A 23,222-nucleotide genomic window follows, 5' to 3' on the forward strand; every position below is an offset into this window, starting at 1 on the left:
TGCTATCTTTCCATTTTATTAGAACTTTCCGAGCATCTCTTTCTTCCTCATCTCATCAATGAGCTCTTGGATTCTTTGGTTTCTGGTCTTTTCGTACGGGCTCGGTCGTCGAGGGATCAGGTTGGGTGGCTGGACTTCATCTTCCAGGCCATGGATTTTGTAGGGCACATCCACAGCATTGGTTTCTGGATGGTCCTCAGTGGCATTGGTGCTGGAAGTATTGAGAGGCACCTCCAGGGGTTTGCCTGGCGGAGGCTGCACCTCCATGACTAGAGTGGGCACTGGAAGGGTGGGCATGAGCTCTTCAATGTCATTGTGCTTCCCGGAGGGTGGCTCTGCCCTGTCGTCCACATCAGTGAGGTTGTCGTGCAGGTTACAGGACTTGCAGCACAGCTTATTGTAGCCTGGGATGGAGCAATAGCGAGACAAGACTTCCATCCTACAGAACACTGACTTGTCACCTTGGCAGCGGCCCTCTGAAAGAGAAAAGTGGGACAAATAACCAAAGGACAGATAAGGGGGACCTTTTTCCCCCACAGGAAGCAGTTTGCTGGAGGAGGCATTGAAAAGAGCCCAGAGACAGCACAGAGGCAAGCGAGCTCACACAGAAGCTCTGTGTGGTTTAGATACCAGGGAGCCCTTGGGCAGGGTGGCGTCCGGGGACCCCCGCCCTGGAGTGTGGTATCACACTAGCTGTGAGCAGTGCTCCCCTCCTCCAAGCAGGCCCCAGGTGAGTCCAGATGTTTCAGTATCTCTCAAAGTTGGAGACAGAAATGAGGTCTGTCTGTTCTTAAGGAGTGATTCCAAGCCCAAAGAATTGGGCTTTGTCAGATCTTCACATGTGAGATCCCAGTGGTAACCTCAGTGACGTTCTGTGGCACAGTTTGACTCTATTTACAATCATCTTTAACCTGTAACTATAACAAAATTAAACCTAAAAGAACCAATTGCTAACACCCAAGAAAGCAAATCCCAGAGCCTCAGTTATGGCCTCACCATACTCCTCCACATCTTGTTTCCATCTTCATCCAAATCCCCCAGATGAGCTTTGCTTCTGAAAAGTGCCTACATAAAAATTAAAAGTCACCCAGACTTGTCTGGGATTTCTTCCACCTGCCTCAACTTATGTGACACCCCGTGTCCTGCCACTGCTTCACCCACCACATGGCTGTGCCACAACTGGGCTTCTGGTCGTTTTCCAAAGTGCTCCAGAACTCGATGCCTTCACACAGGCCAATCCAGCCTTACATGTAGATCCAGCCCAGCATATCTGCCGCTTTCTTTCCCACCCCAAGATCTGCTCATCCGTGGTCCGAGTGCATGGAGAACCCTGACCCTGCAGAGGCCACTGTTGTCTCTCTCGTTTCCTCTTTCCTCATGGCTGTCTCCTTCTTGGCCTAGCTCCAACCCTGTCTGCAGCGATATTAATAAGACCCACTCTTCTCCTCTTGTTCTCAGCCTCTGTCTTCTTCCCGAATTTCTAACTGCTTCCCTTTCTGCTAACACCTAATATCACACATAAATTAGGTGTTATTGAGATGATTTACAAAAATTCATTCAACATAGAAGAATAAACTATTAAACAATATAACAGGGGATATTTGATCCATCATAAATTCCTAATCACTGACCTCAATGGGCCCCACTTTCCACTGTTCCCTGCTCAGCCACTCTCTATTCTTCATAATGGGCATTTCAGACTTTTCCCGTCTGCTGTGCCCTCCTATCCCCTCAGTCTCCTTAGGGCAGATGACATCTCCTACTGAAAGGAACCACAGAGGGGAGATGGGAAGGTAGGAAGGAGGGAAGGGGCAGCCACTGGTGGGTACCACACCTGACATAGTTACTCTTTGCACTAATGCAGGGCGTGTTCTACATCTGCAGGTAAAGCTATGCTAACTCATTGAGATTTCCTGCAATAACAGGCAGGCCCTCTCCCATGTAAAAGCCAGTGGTCTGACATCTGCCCTCTGCATGGCCATTGCTCCAGCTTATAATTTCACTTTACAGGCTGGCAACCCACTTACTTGGACACCAACGTCAAACTTTTGGAGCTTCAAACTCTTGGATACAACTGCCTACTAGATACCCCTCAATTTCTGTGGTGCCAAAAGTAGACTCCACGTGTCCAGCCCAAGTCCATGGCCTCCACTGGCATCATCCATCTCAGAGAATAGTCCTTCATGCACACAAGCCAGATCCCGGGGATCCCCTGTCCGGTCATCTCCAAGTCCATCAGGATGTCCCCCGATGCTCTTGATATATCCACGTTCCCCTCTCTCCTGCCTCCACTGAGCCAAGCTACCTTGCCTCTTGGCTGCAGTGTGGTGAGAGCTTCCTTTCTGCCTGTCTCCTTTCTCCCTCCTTCCTATCTAATTATCCTGCTGCAGGTTCTTCAACTGGAGATATGAACACATCACAGTGCAGACGGAAGCTCCTGGAATGCCCCTCCCTTGTTTCAGGATGAGGACCTGCCTCCTGCACCTCTCCAGGCTCACTCGGGCCTTGCTTGCCTTGCTCTGCAGGGTACTCCCTGTGGCTGCAGGCCCTTTGCACATACTATGTCTCTCTTCTTCCTCATCCTCGAGGCTCAGCTGAAACACGTCCTCCTCGGTCAAGCACTGCCTGATCTCCCTTGGAGGTGGCATCCCACAGTATGTGGTCTAGTGGTGCCGCGGGTCTCCCCTTCCCAGCACTCCATCACAGCTACCAAGTCCACATTTGCTGTCAGGTAAGGTAACTAATCAGAGAAGGCAATGGCACCCCACTCCAGTACTCTTGCCTGGAAAATCCCATGGATGGAGGAGCCCAGTAGGCTGCAGTCCATGGGGTTGCTAAGGGTCGGACACGACTGAGCGACTTCACTTTCACTTTTCACTTTTATGCATTGGAGAAGGAAATGGCAACCCACTCCAGTGTTCTTGCCTGGAGAATCCCAGGGACGGGGGAGCCTGGTGGGCTGCCATCTATGGGGTCGCACAGAGTCAGACACAACTGAAGCAACTTAGCAGCAGCAGCAGCAAGGTAACTAATGCCTGACACTTTCATTATCCTGAAAGCTACAAAGGGCAGAGCCCAAAGCTGTATCCGGGTGTCCCTTTATCCCAGAGCCTAGAACAGAGAATCAAAGAATATGTAAGTGTTCAATGTGAATAAGACAGATGCGAGTAACTAAGTCCAAAACAAGGAATTCTTGGATGTTAGAATAGCAATGCTACAGGCAAGAACATACAGAGGCATATATCATCAGAGAGGGACCCAACCTTGACTCTGAGCTGCTAAGTGGCTGAAATAAGGAGGAAACATGACTGGGCAAGGGCTGACGACATGAAGAGCTAGGGACAGATGGGCTGTTTAGGAAAAGCCCCGGTCTTCCTAACCCTGAGACGGAGAAACAGGCCAACGTGTGGAGGGGAAAGGCAGATGGTCTTGCACAGAGGGTCAATTCCAGAAATCAAACTAAAACGATCCTGAAATGTGGCTTTCAGGGTTTTAAAACCTTGGATAAAATTTTACATTAAATATTCAGGATCTGAGACAGATGAAATCAGAACAGTGCTGTTTAAAACTGGGTTGAGCATACTCAGAGCCTCTGCTCCCTTCCCCCCTCCTGGCCCCTTTACCCTCCCTGGCAGCCACTGAGGTAGGCACGTGAAAACCATGCCTACCGCCCTCAGGAGACACAGGGGGCTTTGGTAACACTAGATGTGGCATCTCCCCCAGGCACTGGCCATCAGCTGGGGCAGGGAGGCCAGGGGCCTGGGTCTCAACAAGGATGGGGCAGGCCTGGCCGTGCTGCTGGGACTGGGCCCCCTGCCCCGGAGACACCCTCTCCAATCACCTGTGCCTCCCTCTCCTGTCACCTGTGCCTCCCTCTCCCGTCACCTGTGCCGCCTCCTTCACACAATATCAGGACTGGCATTAAGCATCTCCCTCACTTGTCTCCCACCAGGCGGGGATCCTGAGAAGCCGGTGTCACGTCAGTCTAGGGTAGGGGTCTGCCAACCACACATGTTGGCAAGTTGGTCCCTCCACCTGATTTTATTGGAGCAGTCCTGCTGGTGCCCTGCCTGCAACTCTAGACAGGGTGCCCTCAGCAGGGACTTCTCCTGACCTGTCTGGGCAAGGAGACTTAGGGGACACAGCTCATCAGGCACAGTTGTCTTGGTCTCCTGTCTCTTGAGCTGGGAGTCTTTCAATGATCAGAGCTCTGGGCAGGCTGACCTCAGTCATGGCTACTATGACCCCCACCCAAAGGCTGCTACCTGGCACCCTGTGCCCTGACGCCCATCTCCACAGTGCTGGGTGGTCATCATTTCTCATGAACTCCCTCCGCCCTGGAACAGGACCCCTTCATGGGAAAGGGAAGGAGAGATGCCCAGATTGGGAGGCCCCATGCTGGACCTTGACATGCTGCGTGGTCCTTGTCAGCAAGGGGAGTGGACACACGGGCCCTGTGGGTCCTGAGGGCAGGCCGTGGGAGACAAGGCAGGCATGGCTGGGCACACACCCGTGTGGCTGCTGCAGGCCAGGAGCTCAGAGGGAGACAAGGCAGGCATGGCTGGGCACACACCCGTGTGGCTGCTGCAGGCCAGGAGCTCAGAGGGAGACAAGGCAGGCATGGCTGGGCACACACCCGTGTGGCTGCTGCAGGCCAGGAGCTCAGAGGGAGACAAGGCAGGCATGGCTGGGCACACACCCGTGTGGCTGCTGCAGGCCAGGAGCTCAGAGCTGCAGCTGCCTTGTCCTTCTCCAGCCTAGACTCTCCAGGGGCTGGCCTAGCCCCTGAGTTGTGCCAGGAGCCAGGGCACTGGCCTGATGGTGGCTCAGGGCACAGTGACCTGGACATTGTCTCCGCCACTAAACACAGATTCCCATTCCACAGGCTCAGATCCCAGAGACGGGCCCTGTTCCCAACTATGAGGCCTTAACTACAAGGAGAAAACTGAGGTGTTCCTGCAAGCTGCCTGTTAGCACTAAAGATTCAAAAATCATGGTGGGGTGTCTCCATGGGCTGCTATCATATTTTGAAACATGCCTGGGGAGGGGGCCTGGGCCTCGGGTGGGGGAGGGGCCCTCAGCATCTATGCTGAGCAGGGTAGGGGGGACGGGAAAGTCACTGGAATCAGAAACTGAGGAACTGATGTCCCAGAACGGCACCTGCAGCTCACAGCGCCGTCGGCCACAGAGGTGAAAAGAAGGAGGCAGCAGTGTGCCAGACCCAAGCATCCAGTTTCACTGAACTTTTATTGAGTTTATTTGTGGGATGCATGACAGGAAGTCTTTCCACGGTTAGTAAGAGTAAAAGGTCATTTTCACAGTCACTTTGGCACACACTAACGTTGTCTCATAAAAAAACCAGAAAAGCAACGACGATGGAACCTATATAATACGTCATTAGATACATACAAAACACTAATAAAATATCCCTGATGAACCAAAGTGCATATAGACAGAGAGCACAATGCCCAGGACTGCATTGCACCTTCCCAGAGTCTCGCGTGTCACTCGCATCGCCTAAGTCAAAGTTGGAAGTTAACAGTCGTGAGAATTAGTATGTGTTACACCGCGTATTTACATAACAGTAACTAGTGCCAAGGGAGAGCTGGACGCTGTCCAGCGGGGACGCTATGAAGAGGGGCCAGGCCTGGGGCAGGAGGGGAGTGGCCGGCTGGACTGCTGCACTCGTCGCCCCCTGGTGTGCGGCCGTGCCAGCGGCAGGGCGCTCAGGGCTCCAACAACAGTCAGCGCCAAAGGGCCTCCAGCAGGCCTCCTTTCCACAGAGGTGATCCCGCGCCTGGGGCCCTGCACAGGCCTGGGCCTCCTGCACTCCTGGACTCAGCCAGGCCTCCTGAACTGAGGCGTCTTATCCTTGGCCAAAGGTGGGTGAGCCGGCCGCCTGCCTCTAGGTCGCACTGCCTGCCTCCTGCCTGGGTCATGTCTCCCCTCGGAAGCTGCAGCTAGCAGCCAATTCTGTTACCTTTCAACTTTAAGGCATCTTCTACATAGTTTTATCTAAGCAAAAAAGCAATAAAAATTGAGGTAATTCTGTAGTTGTTCACACGGGTAGGCGGCCACATCCACGTGAGACAGCCTTGAACTCTCACCTTCTCGCCCCTGTGCATGGGGCCGTGTGCACACGATGAGAAAGGCCATTGGAGCAAATAGACAGAGAATGGAAGTGGCGGTGTGTCCTGATGGCCCACCGCAGGGACACATTCCCTGCCTCTTCCGCTTCACCTGAACCCCAAGAGGGGCCAGGGCCGGGGGCCAAGGGTTGTGTGAGCTGGACACAAAGGCCACAGGAAGCAGGCCACGGTCACACGAGCCAGGAGGACACACTGAGCACAGGGGCAGCAGCAGCAGCAGCAGCAGAGGAGGCTGGGGAGCCCCTGGCACACTGCTGGACACGGGCCAGGCGCCAGGCTGGTGACGCACACTGCACGCCCGAGACCCCTCGGGCTCCCTCGCCGGGAGGCAGCATCTAAAAGGGGGCAGGTGGGCGCCCCCTCAGCTTCCAACCTGCAGCTCCAGCCTGGAGGGCTGTGGCCCTGGGAGGCGGTCACAAAGTGGTCACATTCACACTTGGGCCTCTGGCCCCTCCAGCACCACGACAGATCTTTGCCCCTTTAAAAGCCATCACCACCAGGTCCTGGCACCCCCACAAGAGGCCAGTGCCCCGGGCCGTGCCTCTGCAGGACTGGCCCTCCCGGCCAGGTGGCTCCAAAGGAGACAGCCGAGCACAGATGCCCGGAGAAACAGATTCCACCAACAGAGCTTAGGAAGAGTCAGGGGAGTTTTCCATAGACAGAGAGGAGGGGCGCCCACGGCAAGCTCCACAAGGCGCAGGGCATGCACTGGAGGGCAGAGACAGAGTTATAAACGGGCCGGTTACTTGACGAGGTCTCCTGGACTGGCGAGTTGGGGTCCGGTCGGGATAGCCACTGGACCACGTAACTCTTCTTGGAGGGGTCAGAGGTGTTTCCTAGAGGGAAAAGACAGGCACCTGTGGCTGCTAGGGTACCGGGTCTGGGCCTCCAATCCACCCACCCCAGACAGGAGGGCTCCGTGGACTCTGGTGTCGCAGGGACAGGCGGGCCCCAGTCACCCTCCAGGCCCAACTCCTGCCTCTCCTACACCAAGCATCTTGGGCCTCAGCTACACAGGGTCACTCCCCACGCAGGCCCCACCAGCACCGCCTTATCTTGAGAAGTGCTGGGAACAAGAGATCCTGGCTCTACACTCCCCTCAGCTGGGGCAGACACACCTGACCGCCAGAGCTCCCTGGTCTGTAGCAGGGACTCCTGACTGGGTCTATGTCATGACCTATTGTGGGGACCAAGAGAGGTGATGTGTGTCCAGCCCTTGGCAAGGCGCCCAGTGCAGTCAGTGTTCTGGCTGCTTTCCTCTCAGGGCATTAGGCACCCTCTGTACTCACACAGGTACCCTTACTCACATAGGTATCCTTACTCACACTGGTACCCCTACTCACACAGGTACCCCTACTCACACAGGTACCCCCTACTCACACAGGTATCCCTACTCACACAGGTACCCCCTCACACAGATACCCCCTACTCACACAGGTAACCTTACTCACAGGTAATCCTACTCACACAGGTACCCCCTACTCACACAGGTAATCCTACTCACACAGGTACCCCCTCCTCACACAGGTAACCCTACTCACACAGATATTCCCTACTCACACAGATAATCCTACTCACACAGGTATTCCCTACTCACACAGGCACCCCGTACTCACACAGGTAACCCTACTCACAAGGGTGCCCTACTCACACAGGTACCCCCTCACACAGATACCCCCTACTCACACAGGTAACCTTACTCACAGGTAATCCTACTCACACAGGTACCCCCTACTCACACAGGTAATCCTACTCACACAGGTACCCCCTCCTCACACAGGTAACCCTACTCACACAGATATTCCCTACTCACACAGATAATCCTACTCACACAGGTATTCCCTACTCACACAGGCACCCCGTACTCACACAGGTAACCCTACTCACAAGGGTGCCCTACTCACACAGATACCCCCTACTCACACAGGTACCCCCTACTCACACAGGTAACCCTACTCACACAGGTACCCCCTACTCACACAGGTAACCCTACTCACACAGGTACCCCCTACTCACACAGGTAACCCTACTCACACAGGTAACCCTACTCACACAGGTACCCCCTACTCACACAGGTAACCCTACTCACACAGGTAACCCTACTCACACAGATACCCCCTACTCACACAGATACCCCCTACTCACACAGGTACCCCCTACTCACACAGGTAACCCTACTCACACAGGTATTCCCTACTCACAAGGGTACCCCCTACTCACACAGGTAACCCTACTCACACAGGTATTCCCTACTCACACAGGTACCCCCTACTCACACAGATACCCACTACTCACACAGATACCCCCTACTCACATGGGTACCCATACTCACACAGATACCCCCTACTCAAAAAGATACCCACTACTCACACATATACCCCCTACTCACATAGATACCCTCTACTCACACAGGTACTCACACAGGTACCCCCTACTCACATGGGTACCATCTACACTCACATGGGTACCCTCTATACTCACAAGGGTAACCCTACTCACATGAGTACCCCCTACTAACACAGGTAACCCCTACTCAGACAGGAATGGGCTGAGCCCTGGCGTGCAGGCACCATGAATCTGGTTTCTCTCCCAGACCAAAAGAGACTGCCAGGAAGGCAGGGATGGGCTGAGTCCATGCCATCCTTCTCTAGGGCCTGGCCTGGAGATGAGCATGGCAAATGCCAGTTCCTTTTATTTCCTGCCACGGAAAGGCCCCAGACCAGGCCTGGGTGGCCCTGGCTTCTTCTTCAAGTTCACAGATGCTCTATTTGGCCAGTTGTGGGAAGGGCTGCATTTGCCTGGGCTACCCTCCTCCCCAGACCTACTGCATGCAGAGGGCTTACGGGGACAGGGGCCAAGCCTGCAGATCCTTGCCGTCTCAGGCCGCTCCTCCCGGCACACCCCGAAGCTGTCGTCCGCAGTTCGGCAGAGCACTGGCCGTTCCTGGGTGCCGTTTCCACAGGTTACTGAGCACTGCGGACAGAGAGTACCAGTCAGGGCCCACCTCCCATGCTAGGCTAGGTCTGCAAGGGCCCCCCAAGTGGGTGACCCCACGACACTTGGGAGGTGGAGAGAGACAGAGGGGAGAGTGAGAGCTAGAGGTCTGCCCGGCCTTGCCCTAGCCTCTGGAAGCTACCTCAGGCTCTTGGGCTCTCAAGTGAGTTGGAGAGAATAAATCTGCAGGGCCGGATAGAGCCCGGCACTTCTGGACTCGCATGGAGTGCTTCCCTTCTCCATCTAGAGGAGTTGAGGCCCGGAGAAATGGCTATGCAGTGCGGATCACCAGGAAGGCTCTCCCTGCGTCCAGGAGGCATTAGCAGAGGACGCTCCCTCCCCCTGGACACAGAGCTCTGTGCCACCAGCACCCGCACCGTCCCCTCCAGCCTCTGGCCCCCTTGGCGTCACTTCACTGGGAGGGGCCAGAAGAAGCCCTCATGCCCAGACTCCTGACTCTGCTCACAGCTCAGCCCAGCCGAGCCAAAGGATGATTCTCAAGTTCTTGCCTCCTGTGTGAGAAAGGGCTGACTCAGCAGACTGGGTTGCTTGAACCTGCCCAGTCCCAAGAGAGGCCTGTTTTCAGAACTGGCCCTTGGTCAACTCCTGGGAACTGAGTTCATGGAACGGTCTGTTTGGTAAGAGCATACCTGTGTGCCTGAGGTCCTGAATCAGGTAGTACCAACTTGTTTGGTTGGTTTACACCAAGAATGTGATTTGTGGTGAGCATCTGCTTTCCTTCTGGGGTCCAGGGCTTCAGTAATGGATGTCAGTCATGCAGGCACCCTGTGCTTCCATGAATGATCCCCAGTGAAAACCCTGGACACCTGGATGCTTGTGCCTGGTTTCCTCCAGACTCTTCATCCAAGTGCTTTTTCCCTTTGCTGATTCTACTCTGTACTTGAACTGTGAACTCCTAGATGCTGAAGTTGGATTTAGAAAAGGCAGAGGAACCAGAGATCAAATTGCCAACATCTGTTGGATCATAGTAAAAGAAAGAGTTCCAGAAAAACATCTACTACTGTTTCATCGACTATGCTAAAGCCTTTGACTGTGTGGATCACAACAATCTGTGGAAAATTCTTAAAGAGATGGGAATACCTGGCCATCTCACCTGCCTCCTGAGGAACCTGTATGCAGGTCAAGAAGCAACAGTTAGAATCAGACATGGAACAAGAGACTGGTTTCTAACTGGGAAAGGAGTATGTCAAGGCTGTATATTGTCACTCTGCTTATTTAACGTATATGCAGAGTACATCATGTGAAATGCCGGGCTAGATGAAACAAAAGCTGAATCTAGATTGCCAGGAGAAATATCAATAACCTCGGATATGCAGATGACACCACCATTATGTCAGAAAGCGAAGAGGAACTCAAGAGCCTCTTGATCAAAGTGAAAGAGGAGAGTGAAAACGCCGGCTTAAAATTCAACATTCAAAAAATGAAGATCATGGCCTCTGGTCCCGCCACTTCTTGGCAAATAGATGGGGAAACAATGGAAACAGCGACAGACTTTATTTGCTTGGACTCCAAAGTTACTACAGATGGTGACTGCAACCATGAAATGAAAAGATGCTTGCTCCTTGGAAGAAAAGCTATGATCAACCTAGACATTGTATTAAAAAGAAGAGACATTACTTTGCCGACAAAGGTCCTTCTAGTCAAGGCTATGGTTTTTCCAGTAGTCATGTATGGATGTGAGAGTTGGACTATAAAGAAAGCTGAGTGATGAAGAATTGATGCTTTTGAACTGTGGTGTTGGAGAAGACTTTTGAGAGTCCCTTGGACTGCAAGGAGCTCAAATCAGTCAATCCTAAAGGAAATCAACCCTGAATATTCATTAGAAGGACTGATACTGAAGCTCCAATACTTTGGCCACCTGGGGCAAAGAGCTGACTCATTAGAAAAGACCTTGATGTTTGGAAAGATTGAAGGCAGGAGAAGGGGGCGACAGAGGACGAGATGGTTGGATGGCATCACTGACTCAATGGACATGAGTTTGAGCAAGCTCCAGGAGTTGGTGATGGACAAGGAAGCCTGGCATGCTGTGGTCCATGGGGTTGCAAAGAGTCGGACACGACTATGCGAATGAACAACAACAAAACTTTCATTGTAATAAAGCATAACCATAACTATAGCAACTTCTGTGGGAACCTTTGAGCCCAAAGCTGGTCTTGGCAACCCCTGACCCACCAGGCGTGTGGGCTGGATGTCAGTGCTCATATCAGCTCAACCTTGCCCCCAGAACTCTCCTCCAGCCCCTGAGACTATCCTCACTATTCTTTCAGCCAGATCTAAGCCCTTCTTTGCTCATGTCCCCTCTTGCAAGTCTGGCCTTTTAGCCACAGTTCTGCCCCAGAGACAAAAGCCCAGGCCTCCTTTTGCATCTTGGAGCCCAGGCTGCCCCTAGTCTTCTGGGGTTCCAGTCCCCCGTAGCATATGGGAGCCTCTGCCTTGCAGAGTAAAGATACACATCCCTCTGAGTTTCACACAGAACACTAGCCAGGGAAGCATGGGTGCCCTGAGACCTACGGACTTGGCCTAGGGCAAGAACGGCATCCAGGCCAAGGCGGATCACCCTGGCCACCTCAGTCCCACCCGAGCTTGGTTTCAGGGCTGAGGACACAGGGCCGGGGAACTGCTCACCTGGGACCAGGATCCGGCCCGCCACCGACCAGGGCACAGCTCTCGGTTGCAGGCCCGGCGGCCCTCGGGTCGAGCGTCATTGCAGTGCTTGGTGTGCACGGAGCGGGTGGTGTTGTTGTGCAGTGGCTGAACACAGCGCACGGAGCGAACCTGCATGCCTGTCCGCCCACAGCTCCGACTGCACGGCTCCCACTCGCCTGTGACCCACCTGCCAGGGCACACAGCACATGGTCAGCCCCTGGAGAAAACCCAGTGGACAGGGGCAAGGCAGCCTGTTCCTCCAGGCGCATCTTCCCTGTGTCAGGAAGGTGCCCTGGAGGCTAGCTGTACCCCTGCCTGAGGACCATGAACCCCAAGCGTGCCCACTGCAGGGAGACCCTGGTTTGGGGGTGGCCTTTGTCCTTTCTTAGCCTCCTGACTCTGCCCTCTGACCTCACCAACCCTTCTGGGCAGCAGCATGGATGCTCTCAGCACCTGTCCTCAAAGGGGCCCCACCCGCCTATTTACCCACCATCTTCCCTGCTCGGGGCCCTGCAAAAGGAACCTGGGCCCAGAAATGCAGCCCCATCAAATTCCGGGTCTGGAGGGTCAAGGCTGCAGCCCCTGGGGTGAACTGTGAGGGAAACATCTACCACAGGGCAAGAAGCAAGCCTGACACCCTCAGAGCCTCAGTTTCCCCATCTGAGCATTAGTACTTATTGTCATTTCTAGCATCCCAGGTGGCCCTAATGGTTAGAACCTGCCTGCCAGTGCAGGAGAGGCAGGTTCAATCCCTGGGTTGGGAAGATCCCCTGGAGAAGGAAATGGCCATACACTCCAGTATTCTTGCCTGGAAAATTCCATGGACAGAGGAGCTTGGTGGGCTATAGTCCATGGGGTCACAAAGATGCACATTATTGTTTCCTTCTAGCAAGTCTGAGGGAGGAGGCCACTGCACAGCCTGAAACACCTTAGACTGCATAGAACATGTTGAGTGAGAAAGACTCTGAAACGTCTCAGGGCCTGTGGGGCACAGAGCCACCGAGAAACCTGATCCCACGCCACCATCCACAGGAGCCCCAGGACGCCTCCCTCCCCTCTAGTGGGGCTGGGGTCAGGGAGCCCGGCACTCACACGGGCTGGGAGCACTCCTGTGGGTTGCAGGCCCGGCGGATGGCTTTGGGCTTTGAGACGGAGTCGCAGAAGCCTCGGTGTACCATCTTGTGGTCCAGCCTCCGGCGGCAGCCATACTTGGTGAATTGGGACCCTGAAGATGAGAGCTTGAGGGGGCTCAATGGGACAGCATGGGCCCTCCCGCAGGCGTGGAGGGGCAGCTCCTCAGACCACTTCAGCCCTGCTCTCCCTGTCCTGCTAATGGGGCGAGGGTGGGGCAGGTTTGGACAAGTCCAGCCTGGTGCCTGCCCAGCACCGCAGGCCAAGTGAGGGTGCCAGGCCAGGGAGAGCAGCCTCCTGGGTGGCTTCCTGGGGCAGGAGGAAAGGTTCTATTCCTTCTCCCAGGATTTAGTCATTTACGATACCTTGGATTAATATGCACTGAGAACCTCACTAAACATGGAACACACTGCAAGGCTCCTTCAGCCAGTCTAGTGTAGCAGTTCTCAGCTGGTGCAGATTTTGTCCCTGGGGACATCTGGGAATGTCTGGGACACTTAGTTGTCATAACTGGAAAGGAGATGCCACCAACATTGAACAGGGAGAGGCTGGGGATGCTGCTCAGCATTCTACAATCATGGGACAACCCCCATAACAGACGACCATAGAGCCCAAAATGTCAACTGGGGTAAGTCTCAAAATCTCAGCCTAGTGCGTTAGACATGAGAGAATATGACAGGGCAGCCTGAGCTAGACTGGGCATCTGGGGGTGCCCCAGGAAATACAGCATACCAGTGCTCTGGTTTCATGGAAAGCAGTGAAGGAGGCTCCCCAGGGAGGAGATGGCCTGTGCAAAGGCCCCGAGGCAGAAGCACAGCATGTCCAGAAAACCAGCTAAGCCAGCACGGACAGGCCCAAGCGAGCGAGGGTTGGGAGTGCCAGTGGCAGAGGGAGACGTCAGAGAGTTGCTTCGACCTTGGAGGCCATGAGGAGAATTTTGTTTTTTATCAAGAGCAGAAGGATCTGCTCATAACTAAGACACCAGGAAAGGGTATGGTCTAATTTGCCCCTTTAATAGTTTAAAGCGGGGGCCAGTCGGGTAGTGAGGATGCCGCCAGGACTGGGAAGACGGTAACAGCAGATGAGTCCAAGAGAAATGCAGGAGGGAGGCTCAACAGGACACGCTGATAAAATTCAGGGCTGGGCGGCTCAGGGGACGGCTGGGTGCCAGCCACTTAGGCAGCAGCACTGGGAGAACTCCCTGTCCTCTTGGTATAGGACCCTGCGTGGTCCTGCATCTGAAGGTGGTCTGTCCTGGGCACCTGCTTCTGCAGGCTGAGTGTCCTCTCCTGCTTCTCATCTCCTCCATCCCCCAAGGAGCAGCGAACACACTGGGCAGATCAGAGCTTCCTATCTGTTACATCGTACCCAAGTTTGAGGTCCAAGGCAGGTGGGACTTCCTTGCACCCAGCCCTGCCCCAGAAAGGAAAGGCCTTTCTGAATGAACTCAGGAGGGACCTGCAGAGGAGGCCTCTCCACTGGTCTCCAGCATGGCCCAGTCTTTCCTGTGGCCTGCCTTCTGATGTCACACTGATCTATCCAAACCACCCTCACAGGCCAGACCTGTCAGGCCAGACCTCCTTCCCATGATGATGCAGGTGGGTGCTGGCATCATGCAACCCCCCACACACCCCCCTGCTGCCTTTGGCCAGCGGCCCTGAGCACCTGCCCTTCCTGTCCACCCTCTGCCACCTCCCTGGTGGGGCTAGGCCCTTGTTACCTGGGCAAAGGTCACTGCTTGGGTCTAGTGTTCTCATAGCTGGCACAACCCTCATTCCAGGCAGTCAGCAGAGACCATGGGCTGAAGGGAGCTCCTCGCCCAGGATACCCTTCCTGCTCGTTCCCCTCTCCTCTGGGACCCCAGCTCTGAGAAGGCGCCTCACCTCCACCGCAGGGCTTGGAGCAGGGCGACCACTTCTTCAGGGCCCACTCGTAGCCCACAGAGTCGTCCTCCAGGACGTTGTTGTCATCCACGTTGAGCGAGTCCTCATGGATCATGTACTTGTAGGTCAGCGAGATGCGGGCGTCACCTTCCGGGATGACCTGCCCCGGAGACAGGGGTGAATAAGCCCGCCCCCCACCACTCTCCCCCAGAGACCTGGTTAGGAAGGTCAGCCCGATGAACATGCCTGGCCAAGTCTCATTATTCCCGGTAGTCAGGTTCTAGAAAGTCCCAGCAAACACTGAACCTGCCAGTACTGAATCACTGCTCACAGGGGAACACAGGGTCTGGGTGAGCGAACCTCTGGTCATGATATTTTCATCAACAGCCTAAGCATAAGCATATTCTATGTGTGTTTCTGTTTAGACACCTTAATCAGTACACACTGTTGGTTCATTAATACTGAACTCATAGCCAGCACCCAGGCACTTGTGCCTGGACAAAGCTCAGTAACACATGCATTCTTGTCTCTCCACGGGGCAAACCCACAGCCTCCACGCAGAGGGACACCAGGCACACTTCACAGCCACAACTGGGGACATTTTAAACAGTGAGATTATCCTCCGAAAGCATAAAAATGCAAAGAACATGGCAGTAAATAGAGTGTGAAAAAACGCTTGTTTACAGTAGGAGCTGAAATAAGTAGCAGAACCAGGCCTGGCTCCGCTCCGCTGGGAGCATGCATGTCAGGCGCTCACACTTTCCCTGCTCTGCCGAGAGCACAGGCAGACCTCACTTTACGGCGCTTCAGTTTACTGTGCTTCACAGACGTTATGTTTTAACAACTTAAAGGTTTACGGCAGCCCCACTTGCGGCAAGTCTATTGGCGCCATTTGTCAACAGCATTTGGTCACTTTTTGTCTGTCTGGGTCACATTTTGGTACTTCCCACAATCTTTCAAATGTTTTCATTATTGTTGGACAAGTCAATGGAAGTAGTCTTGTTAAGGCTTCAAAAGCTACTGACTGTTAAACAGAGACCCTGAAAGGAGTTACATGCCAAGCTGCTGACTAGCAGAAACGGCAAAAGATCCTGGGAGCCAGCAGATAAGGAAGGGAGTAAGTCACAAGAAAGGGAGTAAGTCACGAAGCTTCCTGGGCCTTGGGAATCTGCCCTTTCCCAGGGATCTGCTGACATTCTGAGACTTACGAATAGACATACAAGGCTTCAACATAATAGCCAGAGCTGCATCTCCACACAAAGGTACTTGCAGCTTGAAATAAAAGCAGGACTGCTTTGAACAGAGTTCTGAAGTCTCAACAGTGAGAGAAGGGATGGGAGGCTGAGGGGGACAAATTGCCCAGAACCTCTCAACTGGGCGTCCAGACTGCTGTTCCAGGGACAGCCCAGCATCGCCTGAGTATGGATGCGTGCATTTGTGTCTTGCTGTGCCATGTACTGGGAGCTCCAGATTAGATCTGGATGGTTCCCAATTTAGTGATATAGATCATATATATACATATTTATATATATAAAATTAATTAATAATACAATAATATTATATATTATAATATATATAACAATATATTATGTAATATAGTATATAATACATATAATTATATTATAAATAATATTATTGTATACAATATATTATATTATGTATAATTGTATATAATATATACAATTATATATTGTATTAATTAAATTAATTATAATATTCAATATATATAATATATTATACAATTATATATAATATATACTAATATAGAATTATATATTATATATATTTACAAAATATATTTATATATTTAAAATTTTTTATAAATTTATATATTTATAAGATATTGTATATTGATATATTTTATATTATATATTATATAATAATATAGAAGATATAGAATAGTATAATATATAATATTATATAATATATTATATTCTATATAGAATATAGAATTATATATTTTATATATTTATAAAATATTTTATATATAATATATAGTATATTATAGTAATATATTATTTTATTAATATAATTATTAAAATATAATATACTAATATAATTATTATATTATAATTATAAATCTAAATATACAACATATTTATTATTATATATAATTTATATATTATATTATATACTATAATATAATTTTATATTATTATTATATTATATATATATATTTATATATCAAATATATCGGAGAAGGCAATGGCACCCCACTCCAGTACTCTTGCCTGGAAAATTCCATGGATGGAGGAGCCTGGTAGGCTGTAGTCCATGGGGTCGCTACGAGTTGGACACGACTGAGCGACTTCACTTTCACTTTTCACTTTCATGGATTGGAGAAGGAAATGGCAACCCACTCCAGTGTTCTTGCCTGGAGAATCCCAGGGATGGTGGAGCCTGGTGGGCTGCCGTCTATGGGGTCACACAGAGTTGGACACGACTGAAGCGACTTAGCAGCAGCAGCAGCATCAAATATATATATATTTCTTGTGGCGATGTATGTATACTAATTTCTTACTATATTACTTGTCCTCATACTGTAACTTACTGCTAATGTAATAAACTTCCTATTTCTTGCTTACTAAATGTGCAGTGTGTTTGCTGCTCAGATGTGTCTGACTCTTTGTGACCCCATGGACTGTAGCCCACCAGGCTCCTCTGTCCATGGGATTCTCCAGGCAAGAATACTGGAGTGGGCTGCCATGCCTTCCTCCAGGGGATCTTCCCAACCCAGGAATCGAACCCAGGTCTCCTGCATTGCATGTGGATTCTTTACCATCTGAACCACCAGGGAAGCCCAAGAACCTGGAGTGGGTAGCCTATCCCTTCTCCAGGGGATCTCCCAGACCCAGGAATCGAACTGAGGTCTCCTGCATTGCAGGCAGATTCTTTATAGTCTGAGCCACCAGGGAAGCCTCTGAACCTGAAACCAAAAGTATGTCTCAGCAGGACATAACTCTTTCAGCAGAACAATTATTATTATTTTTATTATGGTGATCTCTGACCAAGTGGTCTTTGATGTTGTTATTGTAGTTGACTTTTTGCTCTTTATTTTTAATTGAGGTATGTACATTGTTTTAGACCCAAGGCTATCACACATTTCACAGACTACAGGATAGTATCCCATGTGCACTGGGAAACAAACACATTCGCATGCCTTGCATGACTATGATATTCACTTTACTGTGGTGGCCTGGAACCTAACCTACCTATTTCTCCTGAGGTGTGTCTGTACCAGTTTGGAGATTAGAAATACTTTCAGTAGGTGAATTTACCAACACAGAAACAGCAGGACTGAGGCCCGACTGTATGTGCACTGAGAAAGGCAGGGCAGCAGAGGCATCTCTGGGGACGGAAGTGCATGCGGGCGGGGTGAGCAGAGCATGGTGCGCGTGGACACCCCAGCCCCCAGCTGCACACCCTGGTGTGGGGCGCTGAGCCCCAGCGCGGTGCGCTCACCTTCACAGAGGGGCAAAAGGCACCTGAGCCTTATCCGCAGTGTTTTAATTTTTTTTTTTACTGATAAAATATATTGCATATGCAATTGAAATTAATTTTTAAAAAGTAAATTAGGAAATCAAACCCTCTCTGTGTTCCCATCACCAGGAGCAGCCTGTGGTCCTGGACTCAGGGGACCCGGGGTCCAGTGCTGCTCAGAGACAAAGTCTTAGTGTGACTTGGGTCTAGCAGTCCAATTTCCTGGAACCCCATCGGTCACCCCCAGGGAGCTTCAGGGTTTGAATGCAGTAGCAGACAAGAATAAGCATGATGAGAGGTGGCCATGAATGTCACCCAGAGTTGTTTGTGGAGGGGAAACCTAAATGCTTACAGGGATTTTTGTCTCTGGTCACTCAGGGACACAGGGCCCAGAGCCAGACCGGTGGCTCCATGCATGCTCCTCACTCTGACACAGAGATGGAGGTCCTCAGCTCAAAGGTCAGGCTGGAGGGGCCATGCAGAACATGGCCCGAAGGCTGCAGGGAGGCTCAAGGCTCCCAGGCACTGCCCGACCCCTTCCCCAGCAGCCACCTGCCCCACCTGCCCCACCTGCCTCACGCTGCAAGAGGCGGTGGGCCTGGCCCCTGTCTGACGTACCAGCACAGTGATGGTGCCGTGGAGGGGGCCCATGGTCTGCAGCGTCTCCCGGCCGTCCTCATCCCGGTACTCCCACTCCACGCCCATGGCGATGAAGGTCTTGGAGTTGGGATCCACGTCATTCTCCTCATTTAAAATGAACTTGCCTGTCTCCAGGTTTTTGACGGCTGAACGATAAAAGACAGAAGGATGGAAGACAGCCATGATCACCCAGGGGGCAGAAGTGTGGGAGGTCAGCAGGGTTCACTAGTTTGAACAGGTTGGGGGAGTTGTGGGGAGCAGAGCCCCTTGTCTTCCTCCAGGGGCCCATCAGTCCCACTGACAGCCCAAGCCGCCTTGGGAACCTGCCTTGTCCTTTGTCTCTGCACTGGACCGAAGTTTCCCTCTAACCCGCCCTCCTGCCGAGTCTGGGGCCCTTTTCTGGATCTGCCTCTCAGGCCCTGGAGGAGAGGCTCCATGGTAGGGACCTACCAGCCACCAGGGCCACGTCCCTGCAGTCTACTTGGAGCACTCAGGGGGCTCTGAGAGCCACTGCCCTCCCTGACCCAGCTCCCCGGGTGAGGGGTACCTGGTGTCCACACCAGGGCTTCCTGCCCTGGGGTGAGCATGCATCCCACACACCCTTCCACCCTGTTGATAACTATGGCTCAGCCTGGCACCCCACCATCCCCTACATCCCAAAGAGACCTGACCTGTCTCGGGGACCACCCATCCCACTATGCATCCACAAAGAATGTCTAGGAGATGAGAATCCGCTGGCACAAAGCCCCACACTTGCCAGAGTGTGGAAAGCGGCTTCTGGGAGGCTGCTGGAAGATTTTAGCAGGGAGGCCACAGACTGGGCACAAAAATCACAGGATAACAGTGAGAAAACCATTCCCTGCACAAGTTTCCTAGACTCCCTTGAGAGCTGTGGTAAGTGCCAGGAGGTCCCCCGCTTGCCACTAACCCTCCCTCCTCATACGCAGGGATGGCCCTGGGCAGGAAGCAATGTTTAGGTAGAAGTGTCTTTTTTTAAGGGATTGACTTTTATATTTGCCTCCTACTGAAGACAAGGAGTACTGGCTGTCCATGTTGGGACAGCAACATAAAAGTCTCCTCTAAAAATAAGGAAGAAAGAAGCATCTGCATTTTAAAAAGAGTGGTGTTTGCTCACATCAGCAGGGGTGCTAGATGCCCACAGTCATGGAACCCCTGACCCAGTTTGGCCTCCAGGGTACAGGGAAGAAGATGGGACCCAAACTAGGAGAAAGGACTTGTGTGGGGTCCTCTCACTGACCCCCAGCATCACTTCCTACTTTGGCCCTGCAACTTGGGGGCGTGTGGATGAGTGAACCCCTGTGAGGGGTTCCAGGCAGCCTGCAGAAGCACAGCGCCACAGGGGCTGCCATGTGAGAAGGGGCACCCCGAGTTGTCAGAACATCCAAATTTCCAAGAGATGCCAGGAATCTCTATTCCAAAAGAACCACTTGAATTTAAAATGAAACTAAATGAAAATATGCAAATGCACCATGGGAGCCCATCTACCAGCTGGCCTCGGCACCCACTGCTTGTGGATCTTGCTGACTTCCAGTGGGCAGGGGGCTTCCCCTTCGACCTTGAGTGGGAGGTATGGCATGTCTTAGACACATGTCCCTCCAAAACTGCTGCGAGGGAAGCCCTCTGATCCCAACCCAGTGGCCTCTCCATTGGGAAAGTACTAAAGGAGAGATCCACCCATCAGCTGGGCCAAGCCAGGGGCAGAGGAGATAGGGTTGCAGCCCATGCCTCCCAGTCAGGCCCCCGACCCCCAGAAGAGTCAGGCTGTGGAGCCACTGCGTTGTCTGGCTCCGGCACTCACCCAGGTGATGGCTGGTGGTGTCTGCTTCCTGGATTAGCAGGTGTCTGGCTCCTGCCGGGATCTCAAACATCTTGATGTAACCTTGGTTGGGATGTGGGGAGACAAAGCCAAAAGAGAAGGGAGAGGCTGTCAAATGCAGACAATGCAGGGAGGGCCTTGCCCGCGATAGTGGTTCCAGAGGCCCAGTGTTTGATGGGTTCTGACTGCCCACTGAGAGAGGGGCCCATGGGAAAGCTAGTGTATCCCAGACAGCAACAGCCCTCCGGCTCATTTTCAAATCCCGGCACTTCTTCAACCTCTTCCATTGAAAACTTGGTGGGTGTCCTCACGAGTAGCCCTGGAGTCATGCCCTGCATGGAGCTAAGATGCCACAACCAGGAGAGAGGCCTTCAGCAAACTGCTCGGTCTCCCTGGACCTCAGCAGCTTAATCCCTAAACAAAAGACAGCCTGCTCACATGGGACTGCAGCAGCCAGCTGGCAGCAGCCCAGCACCAGCTCTGAGTGGAGTCTGGCAGGTTTGCTCCAGGCCCTTCTTCCAAGAGTTGAGCCAAAGTGCCTGCATGCATGCGTGTGTGCTCAGTCGCTCAGTCGTGTGCAACCCTGTGTGACCCCATGGACTGTATAGCCCACCAGGCTCCTCTGTCCCTGGGGTTTCTCCAGGCCAGAATACTGGAGTGGGTTGCCATGCCCTTCTCCAGGGGATCTTCCTGACCCAGGGATGGAACGCTCATCTCCCGCATCTTCTGCATTGGCTGGTAGCTTCTTTACCAGTGAGGACCAGGGATACCCACCAAAGTGGCGTCTCCCCATTTCAGTCAGAGGCAGAGCAGTCAGCTGCCCAGAGCCCCGAAGCCAGGTGGAGGGACCACTCTGGAAGGAGGTTCATCCAGAGGGCTGTTTTCCCAGAGCCCACCTTGGCCAGGGACCCCAAGTTCCCCAGCCCCAAATTTCCTGTGGCCCTGTTGGGACAGGCCTACGTTTCCCTAGGCCACAGGCTGCACTGGCTAGCTCATCAAAGGTCCCGCCCACAGGCGCCTGGGGGCGGCAGTGGCGGGGCAGAGAGCAAGGGAGGCCAGTGGTGGCTAGAAAGCCCTGGAGAGCTGGGGAGGGAGCCCTCAAATAAAGGCATTGAAGACTCACCTTGTGCACCCCACACCCTGGCATCTCCCTGTCCCCACCCAGCCTGGGGCCTGACACAGCGACCCCTGAGATTGCCTCTCCACCTCACCCTCCCAGACTTAGAGCCCCTCTTCCCAGACAGCCCCCAGGCCCGGGCCTCTGGGCAGGGGGAGGGAGGGGTGCACTCACCAAGCTTCTTGGGCGAGCGCGAGAACGTGCCCTTGACCACCTTGCAGTGGGAGTTGTCCCCTCCGCACACACCGCACTTGTCCTCCTGCTTGCTGGAGCCGATCACCCCGTCACAGCCCACCTTCTGCAGAGGGATGGTGGAAATGCGGTGCCTGCTGAGACCCTGCTCCCCACTGGGCCCTGGCGCCTGCTCCCTCGGCAGCCCAGGTATGGGCAGTCCCTGACGCAGAGGAAGGAGAGGGGGCTTCGGAGCAAGAAAGACCCTGTGTGCCCACTGCAGGGAGGGCGCAAAGTGGCCCAGACGGCGTGTGCAGGCTCTCTCACCCCACATTTTGGAATAATGACCATGTAACAGCTGAGCGCATTTGTAGCCCTGCGCATGCGCATCACGAGGCGCTTACTTAGCCGCGAGTTACTTGGCGCGGTAGGGATACGTGAGCTCCACGTAAAAAGCGGCGGCGTGACCGCTGCCTCAGGGCTGTGTCCCTTGGGTCAGCCACGAGAGGAGAGAACACAGCGTGAATATTGCCACAGCTGCTGCGTCAGCCAGGAGAGACGTTGTGTGCAGTTGTGTTCTGTTATGTCTGCTGCTATGGCTGCCGTGTCAGCCAGGAGAGAATAAATGGGTCTGCAGTTCCAGCGGCTCCTCGAGTCTCCTTCCAGCCTCTTAGCTCGTGCCTTGCCTACCCTGGTTTCAGCGCACAGTGTGGACAGTGTGAACGGCATGACAATTGGCATCACGAATGGGATCAGCAAGACACCCACCCAAGGACCAGCCTTTTCCTGCTCACTCATCCACTCATCTGGACACTGTGACCTGCAGAGGACTCTGCAGAGCCTAGTGTGAGATTCGCTCAGTCCTGTCTGACTCTTAGTGACCCCATGGACGATACAGCCCATGGAACTCTCCAGGCCCGAATACTGGAGTGGGTAGCCTTTCCCTTCTCCAGGGGATCTTTCCAGCCCAGGAATAGAACCCAGGTCTCCCACATTGCAGGCAGATTCTTTACCAGCTGAGCCACCAGGGAAGCCCCAGAATACTGGAGTGGGCAGCCTATCCCTTCTCCAGTGGATCTTCCTGACCCAGGAATTGAACCGGGGTCTCCTGCATTGCAGGTGGATCCTTTACCAGCTGAGCTACCAGGCCTTAG

At 52.9% G+C, this 23,222-nt stretch overlaps 1 protein-coding gene across 2 annotated transcripts in view; it reads right to left on the bottom strand.

Moving 5' to 3' along the window:
- ADAMTS2 (ADAM metallopeptidase with thrombospondin type 1 motif 2) overlaps positions 1-23,222 on the bottom strand; it is a 247,815-nt gene continuing 224,593 nt past the window's right edge. Inside the window, exons 14-22 of one of the 2 annotated variants that reach the window (XM_025293941.3) lie at positions 22,072-22,195; positions 20,763-20,843; positions 18,923-19,089; positions 14,825-14,984; positions 12,903-13,035; positions 11,790-11,997; positions 8,993-9,122; positions 6,896-6,985; positions 1-476 (exon numbers count right to left, since the gene is read on the bottom strand). In XM_025293941.3, coding sequence (XP_025149726.1) covers positions 19-476; positions 6,896-6,985; positions 8,993-9,122; positions 11,790-11,997; positions 12,903-13,035; positions 14,825-14,984; positions 18,923-19,089; positions 20,763-20,843; positions 22,072-22,195 — 1,551 coding nt within the window. In that variant the 3' untranslated portion in view covers positions 1-18. The remainder of the gene's footprint in view (positions 477-6,895; positions 6,986-8,992; positions 9,123-11,789; positions 11,998-12,902; positions 13,036-14,824; positions 14,985-18,922; positions 19,090-20,762; positions 20,844-22,071; positions 22,196-23,222) is intronic. The other variant, XM_044948497.2, reaches the window with a different exon arrangement.

This window comes from Bubalus bubalis, chromosome 9 (genome assembly GCF_019923935.1).
Source record: "Bubalus bubalis isolate 160015118507 breed Murrah chromosome 9, NDDB_SH_1, whole genome shotgun sequence".
Taxonomy (NCBI): Eukaryota; Metazoa; Chordata; class Mammalia; order Artiodactyla; family Bovidae; genus Bubalus; species Bubalus bubalis.